At 54.0% G+C, this 25562-nt stretch overlaps 6 protein-coding genes across 6 annotated transcripts; 3 read left to right on the forward strand and 3 right to left on the reverse strand.

Annotated features, from left to right (window-relative positions):
- Window positions 1-1400: 1400 nt before the first annotated feature.
- J4E93_008653 (uncharacterized protein) lies at window positions 1401-2894 on the reverse strand (the record flags this gene model as incomplete). The annotated part of the gene is made up of 2 exons (XM_049346551.1): window positions 1401-2131; window positions 2438-2894. 2 exons carry the CDS (start codon window positions 2892-2894, stop codon window positions 1401-1403), a joined length of 1188 nt encoding a protein of 395 aa, XP_049196441.1.
- Window positions 2895-7391: 4497 nt separating this feature from the next.
- On the reverse strand, window positions 7392-9297 carry J4E93_008654 (uncharacterized protein; the record flags this gene model as incomplete). Its single annotated transcript, XM_049346552.1, has 4 exons — window positions 7392-7530; window positions 7753-8338; window positions 8465-9129; window positions 9245-9297. The coding sequence occupies 4 exons, from the start codon at window positions 9295-9297 to the stop codon at window positions 7392-7394; spliced, it is 1443 nt and encodes a 480-aa protein (XP_049196442.1).
- An 889-nt stretch (window positions 9298-10186) lies between these two features.
- On the forward strand, window positions 10187-11769 carry J4E93_008655 (uncharacterized protein; the record flags this gene model as incomplete). The annotated part of the gene is made up of 2 exons (XM_049346553.1): window positions 10187-10628; window positions 10679-11769. The coding sequence occupies 2 exons, from the start codon at window positions 10187-10189 to the stop codon at window positions 11767-11769; spliced, it is 1533 nt and encodes a 510-aa protein (XP_049196443.1).
- A 293-nt stretch (window positions 11770-12062) lies between these two features.
- Window positions 12063-15857, forward strand: J4E93_008656 (uncharacterized protein; the record flags this gene model as incomplete). Its single annotated transcript, XM_049346554.1, has 6 exons — window positions 12063-12870; window positions 13011-13652; window positions 14087-14136; window positions 14209-14692; window positions 14789-15709; window positions 15850-15857. The coding sequence occupies 6 exons, from the start codon at window positions 12063-12065 to the stop codon at window positions 15855-15857; spliced, it is 2913 nt and encodes a 970-aa protein (XP_049196444.1).
- Window positions 15858-16498: 641 nt separating this feature from the next.
- Window positions 16499-23555, reverse strand: J4E93_008657 (uncharacterized protein; the record flags this gene model as incomplete). The annotated part of the gene is made up of 2 exons (XM_049346555.1): window positions 16499-18172; window positions 18225-23555. The coding sequence occupies 2 exons, from the start codon at window positions 23553-23555 to the stop codon at window positions 16499-16501; spliced, it is 7005 nt and encodes a 2334-aa protein (XP_049196445.1).
- Window positions 23556-24001: 446 nt separating this feature from the next.
- On the forward strand, window positions 24002-25539 carry J4E93_008658 (uncharacterized protein; the record flags this gene model as incomplete). The annotated part of the gene is made up of 2 exons (XM_049346556.1): window positions 24002-24269; window positions 24368-25539. The coding sequence occupies 2 exons, from the start codon at window positions 24002-24004 to the stop codon at window positions 25537-25539; spliced, it is 1440 nt and encodes a 479-aa protein (XP_049196446.1).
- Window positions 25540-25562: the final 23 nt, after the last annotated feature.

The following is a 25562-nucleotide window of genomic DNA, read 5'->3' on the forward strand; positions in this document are numbered from 1 at the left end:
AGCACCCAGCGAAGAAAAAGCCACGCCCGAGAAATTCTGCTGGCCACCGTGTTTCGGCGTTACGGCGCTACTATGTCCATCGGAAGAAAACGTCCGATAAAGGGACGAGGCAAAAAGGGCCGGCGGAACCGCTGTTGTAGACCTTTTCTGCCCTGGCAAACCACCCGAGGCTGCATGCGTAACCAGCGTCCGGCGTGTAGCGTAGTGTAGCTCGTAGCTGGCTCGTAAAGTGTATTTGGCATACCATGTTTCAGCGTCGGGGGGCCCTATCCGCACGAGGAAATTTTAGCAGACTTTCTGGCGCATGTGGGGCTAGCTTCCATGCATGTTTCCCTTTCGTAAGTTTACAAAAGACAAATACCATGACGGGTGGCCGATGTCGTGTGGGTGTGATGGATGGGGGATGAATGGATCCAGGGCATGGGCCAGTTCGAACGGATGCTCGGATGTCGGGAAATCTCGGTTGCATTGCTCCTTCAGGAACGCGCTGGTCAGCGCAATCGCACCATCGAAAGCCCAGCGAACCAGACTAAGGGGCGTGGGCGAGGTGGAAGCGAAAGGAAGCCAGCTTGGAAGCCCAAAACGCGGCCGACGGCTCACAAATCTCGCAACGAGGCCCCCGGTCAGGCGCGCGCGCAGAAAATGGAGGATCCACGGAATGTTCCATTTGCTCATTTCCCTTCTTCTTCCGCTTCCACCATCCCATCATCATCGTATCCACCTCTTCACCGTCCATCGTGCCCTAAGCTAGTCTCCAGGAACGCACTAGTCTGTAGCGTCCCAAGCGGGACCTGATGTCTTTGCACCACGGGCGACTGCAATCTTGATGCGATCCCACAATCCGCATGTGGGGCCTTCCGTGTTGCTGTTTCATTGCGCTTCATGCGATCGTGGGGGGCAGCGACGACGTCCAAAAAAAACTTGAGGTGATGCGAAATTGTCCGACGCTGGGGGCGTTCTTGGAAACGGGTGCCGCGTCGTATAGCGGTGAACCGAGAACGTGTGCCTGGTTCTAGCGTGTGAAAACCCAAAGGATCGAGGCGGCGTGGTCGTCCCTGCCAAATTCCCGCGAGATGGATCGCGTCTTGCCGTCATCGACAGCATCGAGCGGCGGCGCGTGCTACTGCTTTCGGAAGGGCCCTTGCGGAACAATTATGATATATCGCCGAGGAATACAGCCTATCGTAACTGTGCCGCGTAGTGCCGCGTGTCAAGGACATTTTGTCCCGCGTCGAGAAGATTGCGATGAAGGAGCAATTTGTTCCATGGCGCGTGGTTGCGTCTAGTAGATTGCTCGATGTGGGTGTTGTGTGATCGAAGGATCGTCTCCCTGGTACCCTTGCCAACGGTCTGCAGCCACGTAGGATTTGCGAACATGTTCAGACGAGTCGTGGTCATACTCAATGCTCAACCTTCATGTTGGACTGGTACGGCTGGTAGATGATGTGCTGTCCTTGCTCGTTCATCATCTGCGGCTGACCGTGCTGTGCGTGCATCATGGGCATCTCGCTGCCGTGGCTGACCTGGGGAGGGTAGCCTTGCTGTGGACCAACAGGGTAGGAGCCATAAGGAGCGGATGTGTGATGTTGCTGGTGCTGGTGCTGAGGTGGGCCTTGACCTTGGACGGGCTGGTGATGCATAGGAACACTCATGTGTCGTTGGTACTCCGAGGCGTGAGGCGAAGGATGCGAGGTTGGTGTACCGTAACCGGACATTGGCATCGGCTGCGAAGTGACCATGGAGGCGTTCTCAAGAGGGTAAGACATGGCTCGCGCGTTGCTCTCCATGACATATGGGCTTGGGTATGACATGTTGGGCTGCTCAACCGCATGGACCGACGCATCCTGCACTGGCATGGAAACTTGGTGGTGCTGCTGCTGAGGGTGGTTGGGGTGAGGACTCCAGCGAACTCCCTCGTGCTGTGGCGCTTGGACTTCACCCATGGCAGGTGGCGTATCAACGTGCGGTGAGGAGACGTGGTGGGCGTACGCGTGCTGCGACTGCCAGTGTCCAGGTTGAGACACGGGCGTCGCTATTTCGGGGACTGAATGTGCGCTCCTCGCCGTTCCAGTAGACATTCTCCGGGGTTGGCTGAGCATCTGAACCCGATCACTCGGTGAAGGTGCGCCTGCTGTAGTCATGTCAGCCTCTATGCATCGATATCACATTGGGTGGAGAACGAGGCTCGCGCTTCTCGCCTCGCCTCGGCGGGAAAAGGAATCCGACGTTACAGATACTGCACGTCGCTCAATCGAGACGCCAGACCGGAATGCGGGAAATGAAGCAAAAGAAAGATGTGACATGTTGCGAAAAGAGGTTCGGCTGCACCAAAACGGTTGCGGCCCGAGACACCAAAAAGCAACCATGACAACCCAACGAGCTTGTGAGTCGAACAATTGGACAGTGCTTTTGCAGGAATGAAATCAATAGTACGTACCTGCTCCTGATTCTGGGACTCCCAGTGCCGATACGGCGTGTGACAGGCGGGCGCGGAGGACTGCGTTCTCTTGCTCGAGCTCCTCGTTCCTCCGGATGAGGTCCATCATCTTGGTGGAGGAGTTGTTCTCCAGTTGCGCAGTGAGGTCGCGAACCTGGCGTTCAAGAGTGTCGATGTGGTCTTTTGTTCTTTGGCGGATAGCTCGCTGTGCTTCTCGGTCGTTCGCTCTCTTTCGCTCGAGTTGAGCGGCGGTGAGGGTGGTGACGCTGCGGGTGCCGGCTCTCGAAGGTCGCTTCTTCGCACCGGGAGTGAGCTGTCTGGCTTCGGAGCCAGAAGAATGGCCTTCGTAAGGCGGCGACCTCTTCTGCTGGTCCATGTGAGGCGAGTGGTAGCTGGAGGTACTCATGAAGTCACTCCTGTAGGCGATAGGGTCTCGGTAGTGGAGAATTGAAGTCATCGAGGATCCGCGAGAGGCGGTGAGAGTATATGCGATGTCGACGTTGCTATGTCAGCGTGGCCCAAACGAATGCGGTCCAAGCGTTTGGCAATATCAGTTATGTCTGTACAGGCGAAGGGTGCTCCCGTGCTTTGGGAGGAGAATAATGACGAGGGATGAGGGGTGTGCTCTGTGCCGTGTTGCAGATGCGAAGGAAGGATGATGTCAGTCAAAGACAGATATTAGAAACAAAGTCAGGGACGGCACGACCAAAGGAGCGAAGCAAAATGGTAGAGAGACAGGACTGATGGTAGCAAGACATGGCTGGCATGAGCCTATAACCTGCTATCAGGTCTCATGGATAGCGTCTGTCGGGACCCATGCTCGGCCCTAGGCTAGTGTTGGCATCCTGATCCTGGGCCCCTGGTGGGTAGCCACACAACGTGGGTTCTGGGGAAATCGTTTCACTTTAGCTTGTACGTTAGTACGAGGCTTGGACGCCGCATAGTGTAGGTAGCCCACAGGCTCGTATCAGCTTAGGGTGGTAAAGACCCTTCACGCCATATAAACTCTCAACGGTGGTGGCAGGAAGGCCGGGCTAGGAGCACGTCGCCCTGCGTCTGGGTGCGAGGCGTGACTGTTCTGGAAAGGCACTACTACAGGCTCTAGCCTGGGACATTGCACCCCACCCGAGTTGGCATGGCCGAGTTCCTGCGCAACACGCTTCGGCCCACCTGACGTCGAGAGTGCGCGCAGAAAAGCGCCCGTGGGCCCACCGCGAAGGGTCTACGGAAGCGCATAATAATGGGCAGACATGGTGCTGATGTCGCCATGGCCGCTTGCCAGTCAGGAAGCTGGTCGTGTTTGCGGACCGTAGCGAAGTTTGGATGACAGGCAAGCCAGACACGGACAAAATGTGACGTTTGAGGAGCGTATGGCGTGGGCTCATGCAGCGAGTACGTGAAGCGATGCCAGGATCCAGGGATGACACGGGCGATGCAAAGGAGCGCGCAGACGAGCAGGCCCCGGCAGCGCTAAAAGGGTCAGCACGTGGAAGCCCTGCATGGTGAAAATTAGCCCGAAGTGCCAAGGGCCACGATGGGCCTGTCCATGGCTGCTTCAGTCGGAGGGTCGCGCGCTCACGTCGAGGCGGCGGGCAATTGCGAGACGCGCGAGGGTCCGCTGTGGATCTCTGCGAGTATTGAGTCCCAGGGGGGGTAGCTTGACAGGCACGTCGATCATGTCGGGACGCAGGGCCATGGCATGGTCCGCCATGAACGAGCAGCGAGGGCTCAGGGCTTTGGAGGGATAGTTCCGAAGTAACTCCACGGACCATGTTTACACACAGGTGACATATCGAGTTTGAGCAGTCTTGCCGACGGTGCGAGGAGGACATGTTCGGCGGAGTAAACTCTATCGTGGCCTCATGGCTATCGATGCGTTTCATGCCGTGTGCTGGCTATGCATATATGGTACGTCTATATTCGGCGCCCTGCAGACTAAGCGCATGGTCGGCACGTGGGAAGATATGGTGAGGGCTCCGTCATTCGCAGGGACTGCATTGCCGACAGTCGGACTTGCAGAAATGAGCTGAGGAGCATTGGCCAGAGAGAGTCCGTGATGCGCTCCTGCACGCCGCATGGAGAAGAGGTCAGAAGGTTGTGGCTGGAGCTCGTGCGTAGCGTATCCAGTGCCTCTGTAGTAACAGGGCTGCAAACCTTGGATAATCACATCTCGTGACGAGTTGGAGATGCTGATGGGCAGAGCCAGTGCAGTTTTGCCATGGGGGTCGCGGATCTGCTGCGCTATGCATCACATCCCCCAATAATCGATAAAGCAAGAATCCTCCGAGCAACCTCACCGCTCCATAGACGCAGGCGCACACGGCGAGGCTTCAGCGACTAGGCCGTAGACGGCAGCGCTGCCAGGCCACACTTGGCGCCGATATTGGACGATAGTGAATTTCGGCAACTGTTTCGAAGATGACAGTGCTGCACGTCGGCAGCACTAGGCTAAGGTGCCGCCAGCCGCGTGCCGCGATGAGAGAATGGACCGGAGCGCGCGATCCTGCCCAGTGCGTGCTGGCGATGGAGCCTCTGGGCAGAAATTTCAGTCGCGGTCGCGAGATGCAGGTTCGCGGGCAGAGTCGTGGTGGTTTGGAGGGGCACAGGTGGGGAGCCCGAAGGATCAATTGCGCCGCACCACCTGCAACGTCCGCCTGATTGCGGCTAGCAGCGACGTTATTTGACGTCCTGCGTATACCTGAGACAGCGACAGCGAGATGGTGGCCGAAAGCGTGCTTCATTTCCAGCCAACTCCATCGCTGGCCTCAGGTTTCGGTGTAGAGTCGAGGGCCATGGTACGCGTACGGGAAGTCACGAGGTTAGCTCCTTCCCTACGACGGGCCTACGTCAATGCCCCCAGCCGCACTCCCTTCTCCCTTGCACTTGCGCTGTCTAGCCCCAATACTCTCACCGTCCATGCAAACTTCTAGCGCCGCCGCCGTCACGCTCTACGCAGTTAGGGACCTCCAGGAGTGGCTGACATGATGCCACTCTCTTGTTTGTAATCGCGCGCCGCGACTGGGGCAGCTCTCCCGATGCCATCACCGACTATCTAACCAACATCGTCATGACAGTCGCGAGATCCTGAAACCAGCCGTTGCTACTACGACCGCGAATGGAGAGCCTAATATGGAGGTTCCCCACACGTAGCTGCCCGAACGTTGATCTTCGCCGTATCCAAGGGCGGCGCGCCGTATCAAATGCACCTCGCGTCCAGTATCGTCTATCTTGTCTCTGCAGTGTCGATAGTAGCGGTGAATTCCGTGTGCTCCAATCTCAGCGCTCCATCCAGGGCTCAGCCGAATGCGAAATCCGAACATCCGTCCTCCGTAGAGCCCCATCGTCGTCGACCCCTTCCGTGCAATGCAGGCAGTGGTACCCGTGCGTCGTGGCCCGGAGCGGCAGATCGGTGCTGCGGTGTAACCATCTCTACCTGTCAGATCGCAGCTGCAGTGTCACCACCGACAACCAAACACTGGAATTCTTGGGATGCAGAGCGAGCCGCCGGTTCGCTCGCTAGACCTGTCTTACTCGTAAAGGAGCCTGGCGGCTGCACGCAAGCTTAGTTCAACCATCTCCAAGGGCCCTACAGACAAGCCCAACTCTAGGACACCATGTCCACTTTGCGGGCCCGTGAACGATTGCGCAAGCAAACCTGCGTCGGCCGGATCAAATGGCGTCCGAAACATCAGCATTATCATAATCTCAAGTGCCGGTCCCAAACCAAGGCCAGCCGCCAAACTGTCACAGACGGACGGTTCGTCATGACTCCATACCTTCGCTACCAAACTTAGGATCTATCTTTCCGTGTCTACTAGATAATCAGCCGGCATTCTTCCATGAACCTGCATCCTGATTGTCCGCTGCTAATCTCGAACTCAATTGTCCAACTCCACAAGACCATGCCACCCGCTAGCGGCCACGAACTTTTGGTGACAAGACGACCCCTAGCCTGAAACATGCTTGTGGAAAATTAGAGTTTACGGGTCTACCCCAACAAGGATGCCCCACTTGCTCTAACCACACCATTTGGATCTCTCCTAGCCTCGCTAACGCTACAATTTCGCGCCCTCCCTCACCGATCACGCTTCACGATTCGCGCCAAGCGAGCCTGTTGCGCCATCAAAGGTCTCCGAAGCTTCTAGCTCTTAGACTAGAAGTGCAACACAGCGATGGCGCAACCTCTTGCTATTGAGTGATTGGTGGGGCGTGCAATTACAGTTTTCAGTCGCTATCGTTTCGTTCAACCCGAATGCGATTGTATAGTCGTTGGGCGCGCCACGTTCCTTTCTTTTTGGCGTTTACCTGCATAAAAGACGCAATTGTGGGGTATGATTCGAGGCTGAAAGTGGCGGTACGCTGACGTTGGTGGACGAATGCGTGTGAGAAACAGGCGAGATGGGATGCGTGCCGATTTGGCTGTCAGGGATCTCTTCAGCTCTACAGGCACCCTTCACCCTCAACCATGACAGCATGGTGGGCACTCAACCAAACTTTATCAACTTTGGTACACTACGCCTCGGGCACCACGGCACCACGATCTTAGCAGACAGATGAGGAGTTCGTTCAAACGTCGGAATCAATATCGCGAGGCTAACACGGGAGATACACAACCATCATCCCAGTGGTTGTTACCACGCGGGGCCTAAGATGGCGCAATGCTCCGGATCTAAGATAGTATCTACAGATGCAAAGACTCCGAGATCCATCTAAGAAAAGAGAGGGTCGCACAGCTTTCCGCACACGGTAATTTGCAAGGACAGCCCATCATGGCATGCCACATTGTGCCACATCGTCCCACATTCACCGTCTCCCATCCACATACATGACGCTAGAAAAATCCTAGAACGCGCTGTCTATCAGACCAGGCCCATCCCGACAGTGATTCGATGGATGCGTATCCGTCCTACACCGTCGTACGCCACATCCGCCTGTCGCTAGGATTCTCGGTTTCTTACTCCTTTTTGATGTACTTGTCAAAGATTTTCGAGATTTCTCGCGCGCTCTTCTTAGGGTATCGCTTCTGGCCACCCTTGTAGTCGACGTAGGTAACGCCGAAACGTGTCGTGTAGCCTTCGGCCCACTCAAAGTTGCTGCAAGTACACCAAGTCAGTGTCCATGACGCTTTACACGGCGTCCGCGGGACCCCAAGCCCGCAGTGTTTGAGGCTAGGAGACAAAGAATGATCTACCCGGGAGCGAACGCGCAACCGCCATGCGGACAAATAAAGACTCCACCACTCATTGGGAAAAGAAAAGAAACTTCTTGATGACAAGTGGGGGTCAGGGTAGACGTCAAGAAACGGGATTACTCACTCCATGAGACTCCAAGCTGAGTAGCCCCTGACATCGACACCGTCCAAGGTGTGAGCATCGGCCAAGGCTCCAATGTATCCCCTGAAGTACTCGCAACGGAACTCGTCGTCGAGCAACTTCTCAAGAGGGAGATCGTTCTCCCCCTTGAGACTGGTTCCGTTCTCTGTCACATAGAAGGTCGGGCCGCCGTACCTATCACTGAGCCACTTGATTAGCTTTCTGAAACCCAAAGGCATTGGCCTCAGCCAGACGGATTGAGTCTCTGGGCCAATCCATTCGCCCTTCTTGTTCTGGTAAAGAATGTCCATATTGCCAACATGATCTTCAGGCTCAGGCTCAGTGTCCTTGTGTCTAATATAATTGGCGCAGTAGTGGTTCATGCCATAGAAGTCATTGCTTCCCTTGACGAGAGCCGCTTCTTCCGGTGTGAAGTTGGGAAGGCGATCGCCCAGTTGCTTGCGCATCGAGTCTGGGTACTTGCCAAAGTACACTGGGTCGCCGAACCAGCAAATGGCAAATTCGATCTTACGGTCGCAGGCCTCGCGATCCTTCGGGTCTTCTGGATCCCACGGTTCTGTCCAGTCGCCTAGAAACGGCATATCAGCTTGTCATATTCATGCTCAGACGTGAGGCCGATTTTTGCTACCCTGGCACGGCCTTCGATATGCGTGGTATCCACACCTTCTACGCGAGCCACGTGCTGGTCACTTACCATTGAGCGTAATCCCAATCTGGCCTCCATCCTTGGCCTTGAAGTCATCACGGTAGGCCTTGACCGCCGCACCATGGGCAATGAGGAGCGAGTGGCCGACGATCCACGGCTCCCGCGAGCTGTCACCTTCAGCGCTCTTGGTCCGGTCACTGCAACGACCGGGAGCAAAGAGGCCGGTGCCATAGCCGAGAATAGAGCTGCACCAAGGCTCGTTGAAGGTGATCCAATATTTTACCTTCGAACCGAAAGCCTTGAAACACACCCTGGCGTAGTTCTCGTAATCCTTCACGAACTCGTCCTTGTTCAGCATGCCCCCATATCGCTTGTGCAGGTTGTCTGGGAGATCCCAATGAAACAGCGTTATCATCGGCTCGATGCCTGCGGCACGGAGATCGTCGACCAAGTTGATGTAGTACTGCAGACCTTTTTCGTTTACGGGGTCGTTGCGTCCGCCGAGCGGTATGATGCGGGACCACGAGAGCGAAAAGCGGTATGATTTTGCGCCGATATCTTTCAAGAGGGCAATGTCCTCGTCAGTGCGGTGGTAGGAATCGCATGCAACATCTCCGGATTCTCCGCCAGCAATCTTGCCCGGGATGCGGCAGAACGTGTCCCAAATGGAATCGGCGCGGCCATCTTCATGCGGTGCGCCTTCGATTTGGTAACTGCGGGTTCAGAAACTCAGTATGTGACAACAATGTGGCGCCTCCCAAACCGTATATCTCGTTGGCGGGGTACAATTTGGGGAGTGGAGAAATCGGTCCTGAGAATCAGACGAACCTGGCTGTTGCGAATCCCCACAGGAAATCCTTCGGTAGATACGACTGCGACATGATGGTTTTGATTGCGGTTCAAGCAGTCTTATTGTCAAAGGTGCTTACGCTGACAATCTAGAGAAGCAGAGAGCAACCCGCAGCAACGGGACAGGTATACTTCTATATACGTGGACACAGCAAAAGGCTGCGGAGAACGTCCCGCCGTAACCGTCCTCACGCGTCGACAAGACCTTAATCGACGCGCAGTAAGACATATGAGGAACTTGGTACGGCTCCGTCGAGCTCAAGCGGGCTGGACGTCGCCTTCTCCGCCTTCTCAATGGCTCCTGGGTCCAGCGACCCCGCTCATAGTCACGATCACTTGAGTGTTATAGCTTCATCCCACATGACGAAGCTACACTTTTACGTCGATTCTGCCCATGAGGGTCCTCGATGATGAAGGCGGTCAGTGGGACTGCGGCCCGTTGATTCAGCCTGCCTATTAACCTGCTAGGCGGCAGCGCGGAAGTCATCTTGGGCGCAAGGTGATGCTTGGAGGAGTGGGATGGCGGGGTATTGGGTCTGGCGGCCGTTTCCCGCGCGGCCACTCCAGTGCGTGCGTCTAGCATGTCGCGCCGAAGAACATGTTCCTCATCGCCTCATTCGCGAATCTAAGAGCTGACAACGGTCTAAGATGGAGTCGTCGGGAACGATGCTCTACATGTAGTGGTAGTTACGGGGATGGTGGACTGGCAGAGCTCAAAGAAGGCGCTATACCCAGTCGAGAAGAGCTTCCGAATGTACAGTATCTTCTCTCGACAGCTTGAGCTTCACTATTCTGTCGGAACTACACTGAACGCTGGTGCAACCTCGGCGCAAGCAGCAGTATATAATGGGCGGTTTCTGGGGATGAGAAAGCCATGATACAGTATCGAACAGTCGAATAATCTCCACACGAACCTCCGCGATGCTCTCCGCGCTCCGAACCATCCGATCTCCGACGAGACGCGCCGTCACGCAACTGCGCACCGCCGCGACACAAGCCCAGAAGCGCGCAGGCGACATATCCGACGCTTTTGCATCGCTCTCGGGACAGGAGTTTACGCCTCTGACGCCAGAATATGCGGACCTCAAGAGCCGTCTGATCCGGGGGCACGAAGCCGAAGTGCGAGAGTCTTGGGAACGCCTCCTTCGAGATCTGCGCGAGGAGATTCCGCTGATTGTTGAGCGCGGTAGCCAAGTCATCCCCGAGATTGATTTCAAGGATATCGACAATGCGCCCGAGTCTTTCAGCAGTGAGCTGCGGAAGAGAGGTGTCGCCGTCATCCGGAATGTGGTACCAGAGCAGGAAGCGCTGCAATGGAAGGAAGACCTGAGAGAATACATTCGCCAGAATCCTCAGACAAAAGGTACGTCTGGGCGCATCCCGGAAATATACGCATAACTAACCATTCTGCAGCATTTCCCGCCGACAATCCTCAAGTCTTCGAACTATACTGGTCGCGCACCCAGCTCCTCGCCCGCGGCAACCCGAACCTCCTCAAGACGCAATCCTTCCTCATGTCCTACTGGCACAGCCTCAACCCACACATCCCGCTCTCCACAAAACACCCCATAAGCTACGCCGACCGCCTGCGCATGCGCCTCCCCGGCGACGCCAAATTCGCCCTAGGCCCCCACGTCGACGGCGGCAGCGTAGAACGCTGGGACGAAGAAGGCTACGGGCTAGGCAAAGTCTACGACTCTGTGTGGAAAGGGCGATGGGAAGAATTCGACCCCTGGGAAGCCAGTTGTCGTCTGCCCGTTATTTCGGATTTGCACCAGGGTGTAGGAGCGTGCAGCGCGTTCCGCATGTTCCAAGGCTGGTTGTCGCTCTCCAACACCGGTCCCTTCGAAGGCACACTCCTAGTCAACCCATTGTTGGCGAAAGCAACAGCATACTACCTCCTCCGCCCCTTCTTCAGCCCCAAACGCGGCGTCGAGCCAGGCGCGCAAACACCCTCCTCCGCCACCACTACAAACTCCGCCGATTTCCTCGCCTCGGATAACTGGGAAATGGATAAGACGCAAAACGCGTGGATTCACGGCGCAACACCCGGTCGCGGCCAGGAACTGTCATATTTGCTACACCCACATCTCAATTTGAGAGAGTCGATGATCCATATGCCGGAGGTCAGGCCGGGTGACTATGTAGCCTGGCACTGCGACACCATCCACAGTGTTGACAAGACGCACGCCGGATCCTCTGACTCCAGCGTCTTGTATATTCCTGCTTGTCCCATGACGGAAGATAATGCGAATTACCTTGTCCGTCAGCGCGAGACGTTTCTTGCTGGTACTCCGAGTCCGGATTTCGGTGGGGGCGTTGGTGAGAGTGAGCATGTTGGGAGGGTCACAGCAAGGGAGATGGATGAGTTGGATGAGTTGGTTGGGATTGAGGGGTGGAGGGCAATGGGGTTACAGGAGTGGGATAGTGATGCGCAAGGGTTGGGGCCGGGAGAGAGGGTTATTTTGGATCGGGCGAATAAGATTTTGGGGTTTTATGATTAGAAGGTTTGTGAGATAGGAGGGCCACCAATGTACACACCAAATTTTCTCGCGAGAAGACATGAAGCTTGAGCGCGAAGTCCGGAAGAGATGGGAAGGTACAATGTCTTCTGAATGGCATCACTTTCATCATTAGTCCGTGCGCTCTTTCCGTGGTCAGTCTGGTTGCCTAGTTTGTTCCCAGCGCACTTGCCTATAAAATGTAGCAAACGACCTGCCAGACCAAGCAACGCCCGACCACACTGATACCACTTGCACTGCCGCGACCAACTCATCAATATCGGTAGCTGTCCATCATGCAGAATCCTCCAAATCGCACATCCCGTCCGGCCGATCCATCTGCGGTTTCGTTTCTTACAACGCTACCCGCTGAAATCCGTAACTGCGTGTACGAGTTGCTGTTCAAGCGCGAAGATCCAGTCCTGCTTCATAACGCGGATGTTTACCATGCGTCACATCCTTTCCGTGGGGCTCTCGAGGATTACTACAGCGAATACGAAGACGGAGTCGGGAAAGACGAGGCATTCCGACACGACTTTCATGAGGGACTCGCTCTGCTATCGTCTTGCCGCCAGATACACGACGAAGCTTCTGGGATCCTATACGGCGGAAACACGTTCATTTTCTCAAGACTGTTTGATGAAGAGGATTGTGACGAGTTGAACAGCCATGAAGAATACTCCCAGGTCGACTACGCGGCGAAGTGGCTGAACGAAATCGAAACGCAATTCAACCGCCTCAAGAAGGTTGTCATTGATGTAAATGCGACCTGTTGTGAAGGTTTATGTGCGGACAGCGATGTGTTCGAATTCTTGCCTCTATTACGTTTTGTGTGGAAGAACCCGGACTCCCTCAAGATAATCTCGTTCGGAAGTGCTAGCGGAGCACTATATACGCACGAGCCTACGTTTGAAGCGGCCGATAGAGATGGAGAACCATGGGTTGATAGAGCGCGCATGTTCAATAACTTGCTCACTGCCTTCGCAGTACACGACGTTCTCGACATACGCAAGTACGCGTTCTCTAACCATCTCATGTCTGAGATCAGAATACTCCAATTTCCGGAACGGGAATTGGGGGGTGCCGTGGGCATGAGAGATGGAAGTGGGATAAATTTGAGAAAGGTCCTTGTATCAGACGAAGGCAAAACCCTCCGATGGAAGCCGCGGAGGAAGCGCCGCCCATTTCAAAACCTAGCAGTAGACACACGAAAACGATAGCAGGATTTGTACTGCGCCCCCCAGACGAAATCGTAATCGACTTGAACACACATACCGTACGGGGCCTCGACTTCGGTATCGCTCGAACAGGCCTAGTTCCCCGGCGCACCCTAGGGGAGCTTGTATCACGTCTGAACCGAATCAGCATAAAGATGACCAGCAAGAAGCCCGTTACAGATTTTGACGGCTTCAAAAAGTTGGACGATCTCCTGTCCAAGAGATCCAATCATCCTACGGTCCTGGGAGCGATGTTAAGTTCCTGGCCAGAGCCCCATGCACAGACCCTTGTACTGGAAATTGCTCCCGCCGAAGTGACCGCCCTCAGCACTGTCCGTATTGACATCAAAGATTTGATTACTCTACTACGCGACGGATATCCCCACCGTGTCTCCACCATCTGCATAACGCTCACTCCGCCTTCCCACACCGGGGCACCGCAACAAAGCACTACTGTCTCAACAGAGAAATTACTGAGACAGACGTTCTTACTCCTATCCGACTACATACTTCAAGCAGAAGAGGAACTATCTGAGTCTCCTGGTATCAACACCGTGAAAGCTCTTCTCGAAGAACTGGACCCCTTCCCTGAACTCTGGATAGACGGTTACGGCAATCTTCTCCACGCCTCAACTGCCGATATGGACGCTCCATTAAAATTTCCCTATGGTAAGCTCGGCATCAAGGAATTAGGTGTCTTTGGGTACAGCAGAGCTACTAATATGGACTGGATGTATGAAGCGTTTACTTCTAACGGGGCAGATGACGACATTACGTGGGACCATGTTATCCGCGTGTGGCGAAGGTTCAGGAGTACATTTCATTGGGATTGGGATATCAGGACTGTACCGCCGGGGTTGAAGAAGTTGACGTCCGACATTGGACGGTCCGGCATTGGATGGAGATAGTGGCAGCATAGTGGGAAGTGTTCAGCGGGATGACTATGGATCTCTATAGATGCACTGTCTCGTATCCTTGTGTATAATATAACGGGAACGAAGAGTTAGCTGACTACCCGTGTGCGCGTACGCATGCAGGCCTATGACGTGATTTCTTTGTTGGGTTTCATCAGACCACACTTGGTAGAGCTACTGATAGATTAGCCGAATTCTTACGGCCGCTTCTACAGACCATGGAGAACAAAGGAAAGCAGGTACGAGTGCGTGGTCTGGCTGCTTGAAGGGTCGCGTGACTCCTTGCAGGAATGTCAATCTTTAACCTGAAGGTCGCGCCTTCCACTGAGATCACATCTGCCTGCGTCTTCGCATTTTCCAATCCTTTCGCATACAAGAAGATGGAGTCTTGCTACACATTCCGCACCTGGGCCGGAGAAACCCTCACCATAGCCTGCGCAATCGGCTTGGTAGCCTCAATCGCAGGCATCCTAGCAGTATACGACGGCAAACCTGTACCAGACTGGGGCAGCGACCTCAATCTCAACGCTCTCATCGCGCTTTTATCAACAGTTCTGCGAGCTCTACTGGTCGTCACCGTTGCGCAGATTATATCGCAAAGGAAATGGGACTGGTTCAGCGTCACGAGCGCCCGGCCATTGTCAGATATCCAGCGGTTCGACTACGGTAGCCGCGGGGCTTATGGAGCGTTGCTTCTCATTCCGACTGTTTTTCTCAAGGACTTTGTTACACTGGCTGCCGCGGTCGTGTTGCTACTGTCGTTCTTGGTGGGACCTTTCGCTCAGCAGGCTAATGGTACGGTACCGTGTTCGTTTCCTAGCGCTACGCTCAATGCATCACTTCCATTCGCGCATACGGTACCTGGACGTGGTGACTATATCCCCTTTACAGGTGGTTCAGACGGAGGCCCCACAACCGATCTTGTTGCCGCAATCCTGTCCAGCGTCGTATCGCCCTACGGCATTGAGAATAAGATACGCACCAGTTGCCCCACGGGGAACTGTACTTTCAGCAATCTGGGTCCCAGACCAGAGCTGGAGAAGGCTTTCTTCGACTCTAATCAGAGCATGCATTCGAAGGTTGGAATGTGCAACATATGCACAAACGTGGCGTCATTAGTGACAAGCAAGATCGAGAGTACAGAGTGGAGTAACAACACCGTCCACTCTCTGCCCAGCGGCCTGAACCTATCAGTAGGAGCAGGCCATTTCGAAGTCTCAACCATGAAGCCAACTCCCGACCTCACCTGGATGGGCAGTCTCCTAACCGACAGCGTCAGAGAAGCATCCAGATGGGCCTACATCAACGCAACCCTCCTCAACATCGGAAGCACCCCCATCACCGCATCAGTATGCAGCCTATACCCATGCACACGCACCTACAAAAGCACAATCAAAGACTCCGAGCTCCACGAATGGGAAGCCCCCTCCTCAGCCATGCGCCTCCAAATCCCCGGCGCCCACCACGAAGAACTCGACCTACCCACTTCCAGAAACAGCCTCTCCAACACGGAATACTCATACACAACACGCCGAGAGCCGTGCCGCGTAGGCCCCTGGACGCTATACAGCGGCGGTTTCATCCCCGAAGGCACCGCGACAGCGGAATTACAGCTCTTCGACTTCACGCACGAGAAATATTCGTTTGAGAATATGACGTGGCCGGAACAGTGTATATATCGGCAACCAGCCGAGTTCGTCAAAGCGGTCGCTATGGTTATGAATGACGATATTTTCGATGGGTATTGCCAGTCGTACAAGACGTTTGATTGCTTCAAGAACTGCAAAAACAGCGAGTTTTGCCAGTTGGAAAGTCAGTCCAACTTGGCGCATATAGGCGTAAATGCCGTATTGCGGCCGCTGGTGGAAACAGAAGGTAGCTCGACGCATGCCAATGTTACGAATCTTTTCGATGCTGTGGCGAATGCAATGACTAATCGTTTTCGTTTCCAGTATGGTAGCGCTACAGCACGGGATTTCAGCTACGGGGCGTACGACCCACCGCTGGATGTGGTGTATGGGCTCGCGTGGGAGACGAAAGCGTGTGTGGAGATGCGGTTGAAATGGCTTTTGTTTCCGATTTGTCTTACCGTCGCTACATGTGTTCTCTCCGTTTGGGTCAATGTCACGAATTGGAAACGGAGGCATAGCGTGCCTATCTGGAAAGATAGTATCTTGCCGCTGGTCTTCTACGGGCAGAGTATTAAACCGCAAGACGATGCGCCGTTGTCTCCGCAGCGATTTGGATTTGGTAGAGAGGCGGGTGGAGACAGGGCAGACGGGCTCATGGAAGCGAGTAGAATGGCTGCTGCTAGTCGCGATATCATGGTGACTTTCCAGTGGCCTGATAGCCCACGAACGGATAAGTTTGAGGATAAGCGTGGGCAGGGTGTGAGTTCGGCTGCGGCTTTGGCGAAGGAATGTAATGTCGCGAGTGTTCCGTTGAGGAGAATGGATATTTGGGGTAATATTGTAGTGAATGGACGGAGGAATAATGTATGAGAGATGAGACTTCTTGTAATACTTTCGAACTATCAACGAATAAACATGATATGTGTGATCAGCTTTACCACTTTGCCGTTTACAACGGACACTTTCTCTCTCAGCGACAATACGCGTCAATCTGGTCGACAGACAGCGTGTGCATTCCACCAGCGCATCTATACCCGCTATACTGCTTGATCCACATGTACCCCATCGGACATGGTCCCATTACCTTCAGCTTCTTCAGCTTCTCCATCTCCTTCTGTCGCGCCTTCTCGACAGCCGCTAACACCTCGTCGCGACGTCGTCTCTCAAGTTCCGCTGCTATACGCGCTTGTTCACGGATGCGTCGCTCCGCTTCGTCGGCAGCTGCCTTCTCGGCACGGATGAATTCCTTGATCTGCTCTTCGTACTGTCGCTTCTCTTCTTGGAGTTGGCGGTATTCGTTTTCTTTGGCCACCATGGCGTGCTTGTCGCGTTCGAGTTGCTCCCATACTTCGTCGGAAACACCGGCATCGCGCTTGACTTTGAGGATAGAAGCGAACGGGTCTTCAGGCTCAGTCGCGGGTTCGGGCTTCTTTTCCGTTGGCTGCTTGTCGCCTTCCGATTTGTCCGTATTGGTCCCGGCTGTTGGTGGTGGGGCTGCGGTATTTGTCGAGGTGTTTGGGCCTTGCGCACTAGGCGGCGTCGGATTCTGAGTCTGTGGTGGGGGCATGGGGCGATTAGGCATTCGCTTTCCTGACCGGCTCGTGCCTGCCGCGGCATGCCGCCGTGAACGTTCGTCTATCATGTCTTCCATAGTACGGATGATAATAGGTTCAGTGAGTACGAGGCTGGTGATGGGAGGCACGGCTGTAGAGATGAGTGCTTGAAACATGCTCTTCGCGAGCGATTTAACGTCGCGAGCGTTACCCCAGGACTCCAGGACTGATAGCCTGCCAAAGAGGTCCAGTAGCTGCTGGCGTAGTTGCGATGATGGCGGATCGATAACGGAAAGGTCAAGCGGCGCTTTCTTCTTCTTCTGCAGATCTGAGAGCACTTTGACAAGAAGCTTCAGACATATTTCTGGGTCGATGTGCTTGAACATGACTGTTTCGGGGAAGCGGCTGGTGAGCCCGGGGTTCATACTCATCAGTCGGTCAATGTCTTTGTCGTAGCCGGCCAGAATGATGACGAGCTTCTGCGCATACTTGGGTTTGGTGAGGCAGTCGACTAGCTCATCCATCGCTTCCGTCGCGAAGTGGCCCTCTGCCAGACGATAGGCTTCGTCGATGAAGAGTACCTTACCCAGGGCTTTCTCCATGAGCTTCTGAACCTTGGGCCCGGTGTGCCCAACGTACTGGCCGACCAAGTCGGTAGCGGAACATTCTTCCACTTTCGCCTGGCTGAGGAAGCCCATGTCGTAGAAGATCTTGCCCATCTTTGCAGCCGTGGTAGTCTTGCCGGTGCCTGGCGGTCCTTTGAAGAGAAAGTTGAAAGGTATCTGCTCGCGAGGGTCCATTCCAAGAGCTTTCATGTTGGCAGCTGTGGTTTGGTAACCCTGGAACTGCTTGATCAGTTCCTCGCATCCTACGACATCTTGGAATAGGGCCGAAACTTCGGTTGCTGCACGAGTACCGCGGTCGAAATCAGGATCAAAGTCGATGGCTTCGAAAGTGCCAAATTGCTTGACTTTGCCCGAGGATATGTGCTTTTGATGTAACGCCTTCGCGCGATCCAGCAGGATATCGACCTCGCCTGCGTTGCCGAAGTTTGGGCGGTTGCGCGCGCGTTGGATGACTTCCATGGCGACCTAGGGGGAAATGTGTTAGTGAGAATGCATCAAAATTGATATGCCATCTTACCTTCTTGGCCTGGTCTTTCGCATCAAATCCAATTCCCTTGAGCTTGAAGTCAAAGATCTGACGGATCTCAGTGTCATTGAAGTCCTCAAACACAAACGCAGATTCTAGCGGGAACCGCCTCGCAAGGCCGGGATTGACATCCCGAAACATGTCTTCCATCTGGTCTTTGTAACCCAGCAGCAACACGCATCTATCTTCACCTGCAGTGCTCTGGACTTCGGCAACGATGGTGTCAATGACTGCAGCTTTGAAAATGTCACCACCGTTAGGGGCGTTAGCTGTAGCTAGCATATAAGCTTCATCGATGATGAGAACTTTGCCGACGGTAGAAGCCAGGATGGCTTTGGTGTTGGCTTCTGAGCCCCCTAAGACATTTCCGACGAAATCTGCTGGGTTTTTTACGATGACTTCGCCAAGCGAAAGAAGCCCAATGTCAGCCAGAACGCGACCGTAGAGTTTGGCTACGGTAGTCTTTCCAGTTCCTGGAGAACCGACGAAGCAACGGTTTAGAGAATACTGGATGATAGGCTTCTCCTTCAGCTCGAGCTGGTAATTGGTTTGTATCCCGTCGAGAAGCACTCGTACCGACTCTTTGACCGAGGCCAAGCCAGTGAGCTTCTGCAGCTTTGACCACGCAGCATTGTTCTTGAGTACTGAAGAAGGCTCCGGCCCAATCAGATCCTCCTTGGTAAGCAGGTAGTCATCCGGCATCGTGCCAGCCTTTCTTGCTTTACGCAGACGCTTGGCTTGTCGCTCGGTAATCTGGGCGATCTTGTTCTGGACTTCGCGGGCGTTACCAAAGCCATCGCGGCCGCGACCACGACCAATGCGCCGCGCAACGATACGTACGTAAAGGCCTCCCATGCCGTCTTCAATCTTCATGCGTCCGGAGTACTTCTTGTCAATGTACTGGCAGAAGATCTGTTGTAGCTCGCGGTCTTCGTAGTCCTGGAACTCCATTCTGATAGGTATGCGGCTCGGAAGGCCAGGGTTGTGAGAGAAGAATGCTTCCATTTGCTTGTGGTAACCTGCGAGAACAAATACGACTTTGCCAGTCAAGTTCTCCATTTCAGCAAGCAGGTAGTCCAGCACTGCTTTGCCGCCGGGACTGTTTCCAGATACCAATTGATATGCTTCATCGATGAAGAACACACCGCCTCCTGCTTGGAGTATCTCGTCAATGTGGGCTTTGCAAGCGGACACGCCGTCATTCGCGAGAGCCGATCCAGAGCTCTCAATGAAATGGCCACCAGGCAAAGCTCCTACCTCGACTAGGAATTTAGCGTAGTGCCTAGCCACAGTCGTCTTTCCTGTTCCAGGATTGCCTAGCAGGGCAGCACCGAAACGCTCCCCCTTAAGCGATACACCTTGACGTACGACCGTATCAACTTTAGCTTTGATCGCGAGGAACTGCTGCTTGACGGACTCTAGCCCTATCATAGGTACCAGGGAGTCGAGAGCTTCGTTTTCCGCACCCTCGAATTTCTTCTGCCATTCCCAATCATCTCTGGCTTCGCTCTTGTCCCAATCAGGCTGGTCCTCGTCCGAATCTGACGACGTCGATTCGTCATTGGTCGGGCTATCATCACGGTGATCAGTCGTTGTACTTGGCGCTGCTTGATCGCCTTGTCGTTCTGCAGTCCCGGTCGGCGGTATCGGCATAGTACGAGATGTCGAAAATGCTGGAAATGAAACTTTTCCGGATTCCTTGACTTTCTTCTGCAGGTTGCGAAGATCTTGCTTCTTCTGCTCGAGCGCTTGCTGGCGATCTCTTTCCTCTGCCTGCTCTTTCAGAAGGCGCTTCTGGTGCTCCATCTCTTCCTCAATCTCGACTAGTCGAGCGGCGTATGCGCGTTGTTTTGCGTCTCGCTGTTTGTCTAGCTCGTGATCTCGTTGAAGCTTCTTCTCTCGCGCTCGCACTTCAGCCTCGCATTTCTGACAGTGCGCTGGCGCCTTGTCATGACACTTCCTCGTGGTCTTATGATTGTTTGGACATATTGAAGAGATGATGGCTTTGCACTCCATCCGCGAGTGGTCCTGCAGTTGATGACATCGCTGGGGGCAGGTGTGCACACCGCAATTGAGCAATTTGCCACACGGCTCATCGCAGCCGCCGTCTGGGCATACCGTGTCGAAGTGCTCCTTTTCGGTCAGGAGTGCGGTCTTGTCGGGATGCTGCTCGCATTTGACAGGAAACCCATCGTAAACGTGACCATTTCGCTTTAACCGATCCATAAGCGGTACCCATACCTCCTTGCCTTTACGGCTGTTCATGAAGGTGTCTGCGTTGCCAACCATGATCAAAGCATTGCGAGCTCGCGAAAGTAGTACATTGACTCGCTGGGGAGAAAACATGAAACCGATGTCTCCAATGTCGTTACTTCGTGTAAGACATGCGATCACGATATCGCTCTCTTCTCCTTGGTAGTTATCGATGGTTGACATGCGAAGCTTGCGTTTGGAGATGTTCGCGCTAGCTGGGTTCATCAGACCCGCTTGGATCAGCTCATGGGAATCCAAGTCGTTCAATATGGGGTCGTTTTCCTTGGACAGCGTGTTCATCAAAAGATACAGCTGACCCAGATAAGGTGTCAGTATCACGATGTCGTCTGTGCGATAGCCTTGCTGACCAAGATACCGCACGCATTTCAACACCATCTCCGCCTCGTACGGATTCTCTTTACTGGATTTGGCACCCCCATCGCGCTTATCAGCGATCTGTGGGGCGTTGAGCTCCGGGCATGAATGCGACACGAACATGACGTTGCTTTGGAACCCGCGTAGAGCTGGCCGACCTTGCGTCTTCTCGGCATCCTCCAATTCCGGGTATGTGAGGAATCTGACCAAGGACGAAATCTCAGGACGCATGCGATGCTGCTTGCTCAGAGTGATGTGTGGAACCCCACTGAGTACAAGTCGTTCAAACAATGAGACATTGAGATCATATCCATCCCCTTTCTCTTCTGTAAGGGCATAGTTGTTGACCTTGGGTCGAAGCTGCTTGTGATCGCCGATTAGAATGAGTTGCTTCGTTGTCGGGGTAAGAGCTGTCAACACATGGCTCTCAAGGATTTCACCAGCTTCTTCTACGAGGACTATACCAGGTGAAGCTTTCCGAATCTCTTCAGTGTACATTGCAGCCGCTGTGGTAGTGCAGCCAATGATACGTTTCTGACCGAGCACATGGAAGTCCTTCTCTCGGAACAAGCCATCGATCAGACTGCGACACGTGTTGTACTTGTCAGCGAGCGCGCTAATCTCCGCAATCTGCTCTTCCAGCATGGTTTTGTGCCACTGCAACTGGAGCGCATGGCGCTGCTGGGGCGTAAGACACCAAATGTGTGCATAATTTTGTGCTGCATGATCGGAAAACACACCCGCGTCTTGACCCCCCATCCATCTCTGGATAAGGTAGTAGTCATCAACTGGTCTGTTGTTCCTACCTACAACGGTCATACCGTCGTCACCGTTGTCAGGTAGCTCAAACGCATCGAAATACTCCGAATCTTCCGAGAACTCCAGATACGCGAGAAAAGTTTGATAGTTGTATTGCGCGGAATCGAATTCGGCCATCTTGGCTAGTAGAGCATCGTGATAAGACGTCTCTTGGGCTTTTTGTTCGTCGATCAGAGTCCACGTCTCTCGACTCCTCCTGTAGTCGTTTGGTTGGTTCTTCATGAGGAGCGCATGAGTGTTGGCATTGGACTTTGAACCAAGTCGCACCATGGAATCGGGCGGAATACCAGCCTTCTGTATGTCTTCGAGAAACTGATCCAGAGCGTGATTCGTAAATGTAAGAACAAGTATGTTCTCGTTGGTTTGATCGTGTAATATCTTGGCAATGAGTGCACCAATGAAGCTCTTGCCGGTTCCTGGGGGCCCTTGAATCAAGCTCAGCTTCTTCATCAATCCTGTCAACAATGATTCTGCCTGGGCCTGATCGAGTTTGATCGGATGAGTACTCCCGATGACGTCTTGGAGATCATCTTCCCATCGCTCGCGGATAGTTTCGACGATATCTGTCGGTTCAATGCCGGATGTGGTCTCAGCAGAGTCCGGCGTGAGGCTGAGAAGCTGATCATCTAGTGGTAGCTCAGTCATAGATTGTAGACACTTCAAGATGGGCTCATAGGCGAATACAGCGGTGTCCACCTGTACAAAACAGAGATCTGAAGTGGTCTTGCATGCCATTAGAACTTGTCCTAGTGAGCCGACGTCGGGCAGTCGCAGCAGGACAACCGCGGGTTCTCGAGCAAGATAGTCTTCGTTGCGTTCCACTGTGGCGAATGCGATAATACGTCCGTTGCTGATAAGACATCCGATCGACTGATGCTTCATAAGACCCTTGTTTTTGGCGAGGTGCTTTTTGCGATTGTCCACGCCCTTGATGTTGCGTAGCTGGGGGACATCACCGCGGCAAAGAAGCTTCAAAGAGCAGTGTTTGCGTCTCGAACTTGGGCCACAGTCGATGCCAACGTATTCCAGTTGGTCAAGAACCAACTTTTTTCTTCCTTTCTTTTGGCCAGTCGCGATTTGAAAGTCGTTGCGCAGCTCGCCCAGAAGATCCTCGCGAAGCAGGCGGAACTGGTTGTCGAGATGAGTCAGCCCGCGAGTCTCTTGGGTAACCGACGCGATGGCATCAGCGCGTCTGTAGAATGGACGCTCCGCGGATACAAATTCGTCTGGTGTGGGTAAGAGCTTGACTTTGTGTATTTGAGCGAAGTCATTGTCGTGCCGGCCGCCTGGGCCATCGGTGGAATCATCAGCTGTACTGTCTAAGACATGCTTGATCTTGTGTCCCAGATTGCGGACATCCAACGAGTCTGAATTGATAAAAGTTCCGTGCTCATTGGCGCGTTCTGCAACGTCTCGCACATCGGGGATGTCTTCGGAGCGGCTGTACAATAGCTCGAGTAGCAGCCACGCGAATGCGCGAGTGCCATCGCTGGAAAGCACGTGACCATCATGCGCGTTCACGAAGGTGTTCCAGAATGTAGGAGGCTGGACGATCTGTTCGAGGACGCGCTGTAGAAACTGGCCGCCGTAGAGTTGCTTGACAGATGGCTGGGCCAGATGATTGATGACGGCGGTTGCCCAGCCATTAAGGAACGCGCTATCCCTGGTGGTGCGGAAGGCAACGCCGACGGCCGCTAGCCCTGCCGAAGACGCGATCAGACACTCAACACACTTCGACGCGTCTTCCTGGGCACACAACGCCTCCAAAAATCGATTACTGTCGCCCGCCGTCTTGATTTCGCGACGACCATGGATGATAGCGTTGAAGAGTTTCGTCAGCCCTGCGGCACGCTTCGCGCCGTCCTGGTCCGCCATGTATGAGGTTTGTAGCGTGTAAGGTATCGACTGTTGAGAAAAGATTTATCAAGAAAAGCTGATATCTGCCGCTATTCCATCGCTCTTCAGAGGGCGTTTGGTTCTTTTGAGCTTTTTGAATGGGTAACCGGGAGGTCGCACTGGACCCCAGCGTATGCGCGATGATTCTCTGATAACGGGCTGTGCGAATGATTGGAAGAGACTCACAGCTTGTTATGCGGCGAGGCATCAATCTTTGTCTGCCTGCATGTTCTGGTGAGCTCTGGACGAATCGAGGCCTACAATGCATGCGCTGTGCGACCTGCATGTTGAGCAAACAACGCCACACGAACTCAGCCTCGTCTAGGCAGCATGCCATACTTGAAGCCGGCGTGTCGCTTTCCACCCAGCGCATAACTCAGCCTCGCATTTCACAGTTTCGAAACTAGTCAGTACATTTCCGCAATATGGCTTCGTTTTCAGGCAGCAGCAGAGGCGGCTTTGCTCCACGCAGAGGGCGAGGGCGAGGCCGCGGAGGAAGCGCTCCATACTTCGCGCAAAACAGGGAGCAGGTGAAGCCCGATCTCGAGAAAAACCCGCTTGGAGACGTTGTGAAAGTGTTTCGCAGCTCCGATCTGAGCCTGAAACCAATCGACTTGGCGGAGATATCGAATTGCCAACATGTCGCGTCGTACAACTGGCTCAACGACGAAGTACCTACTATCGTCGTTCCAGGTAAGGCTTTTTTTGTGCCTACATGGACGTTAGGCCGCCAACTTTGCACGTTTTCATCTTGCTGTAGTCTGCATGCCAGATGGAGCTGACAATTTTAGGTAAACCTCCGCGCTGGACACCACTCCAGGCTCCACAGCGTTTGAAGGAAGACGACGGACAGTACTTCCGCGACCCCAATGCTGCAAAGTATCCCGACTTCCCAATGGCGCCTGTCGTTCATGCCATTACGGAGACCAATCCCGAATTCGACGCCACAAACACCGATCTTTTCGCATGCGGAAGCACCCTCGGGAACCTCCTACGCTTCGCTCGTGGCATTGACAAAGCCTTCCGGTTCAACATTGAGGTCATCGGAGAGAGTGTCTTCTTCGTTCGAAAGGAGAACGACCCCAGAGAAGTTATCAAGGATATCAGAGGCTTTGGTCATACGTTTCCAGAAGCATACACCACATGGGAGCATAGTGTCAAGGGCTCCGAGACACACCAGCGCATCATACGATATGAGTTTGGCGGCTTGGAGTGTCTTGTACGCTTCGAAAGCGACGGCTACATTGATGACTCCCTAGCAGTCCGTGATGTCGCGCCCGCACACACTGCTGGGGACCAAGATGAGCTTCTGCAAGCATTCCAGCAAGCAGCCATCGGCCGTCCGCCCAGCAACCCGATGGGTAAGCCTGAAGAGATCAAGATCGGACACGGCGGATCTGCAGTACCGCATCACTCCATTTTCGACCTGAAGACGCGCTCAGGCAAATATAAGAAACCCATCGACATGACCGACATCTACCCGGCGCTCTGGATGAAACAGATATCCAACTTCATCGTTGCCTACCACGACGGCCATGGCCTCTTCGAAGATATACAGGTACGAGATGTCAAGAGCGATGTGCGAGCCTGGGTGCGAGAGAATAGAGACGGCATCCGCCGCTTCGCAACACTCCTCAATGAGATCGTCGACATCGCCAAGAGCAGCACAAACAAGTTGCTCGAAGTGTATTGCCCCGGAGCGGATCGTCTAGAGATCCGAAAACAGTATGGCGACGGCGTACACGCGTTGCCTGCAGACTTGGTCGAAAGGTGGGAGAAGACGGAGTTTAATGTCTCCTCCACTCTGGATGATGCTTCGGACGAGGACGATTACAATGACGGTGGTGTCGATCTTGATGTAAGGTATGGATTTGGCAGTGGCTACGACGACTCGGAGTCTGAGCCAGACTACACTGCCTGTTCTGCTGACGACTGTGGGTACTGTGGAAAGTGCACGTACTAAGACTGGCTATCACATGGGTGTGC

The sequence above is a fragment of the Alternaria ventricosa genome (assembly GCF_023758065.1).
Source record: "Alternaria ventricosa strain BMP 2768 chromosome Unknown scaffold_17, whole genome shotgun sequence".
NCBI lineage: Eukaryota > Fungi > Ascomycota > Dothideomycetes > Pleosporales > Pleosporaceae > Alternaria > Alternaria ventricosa.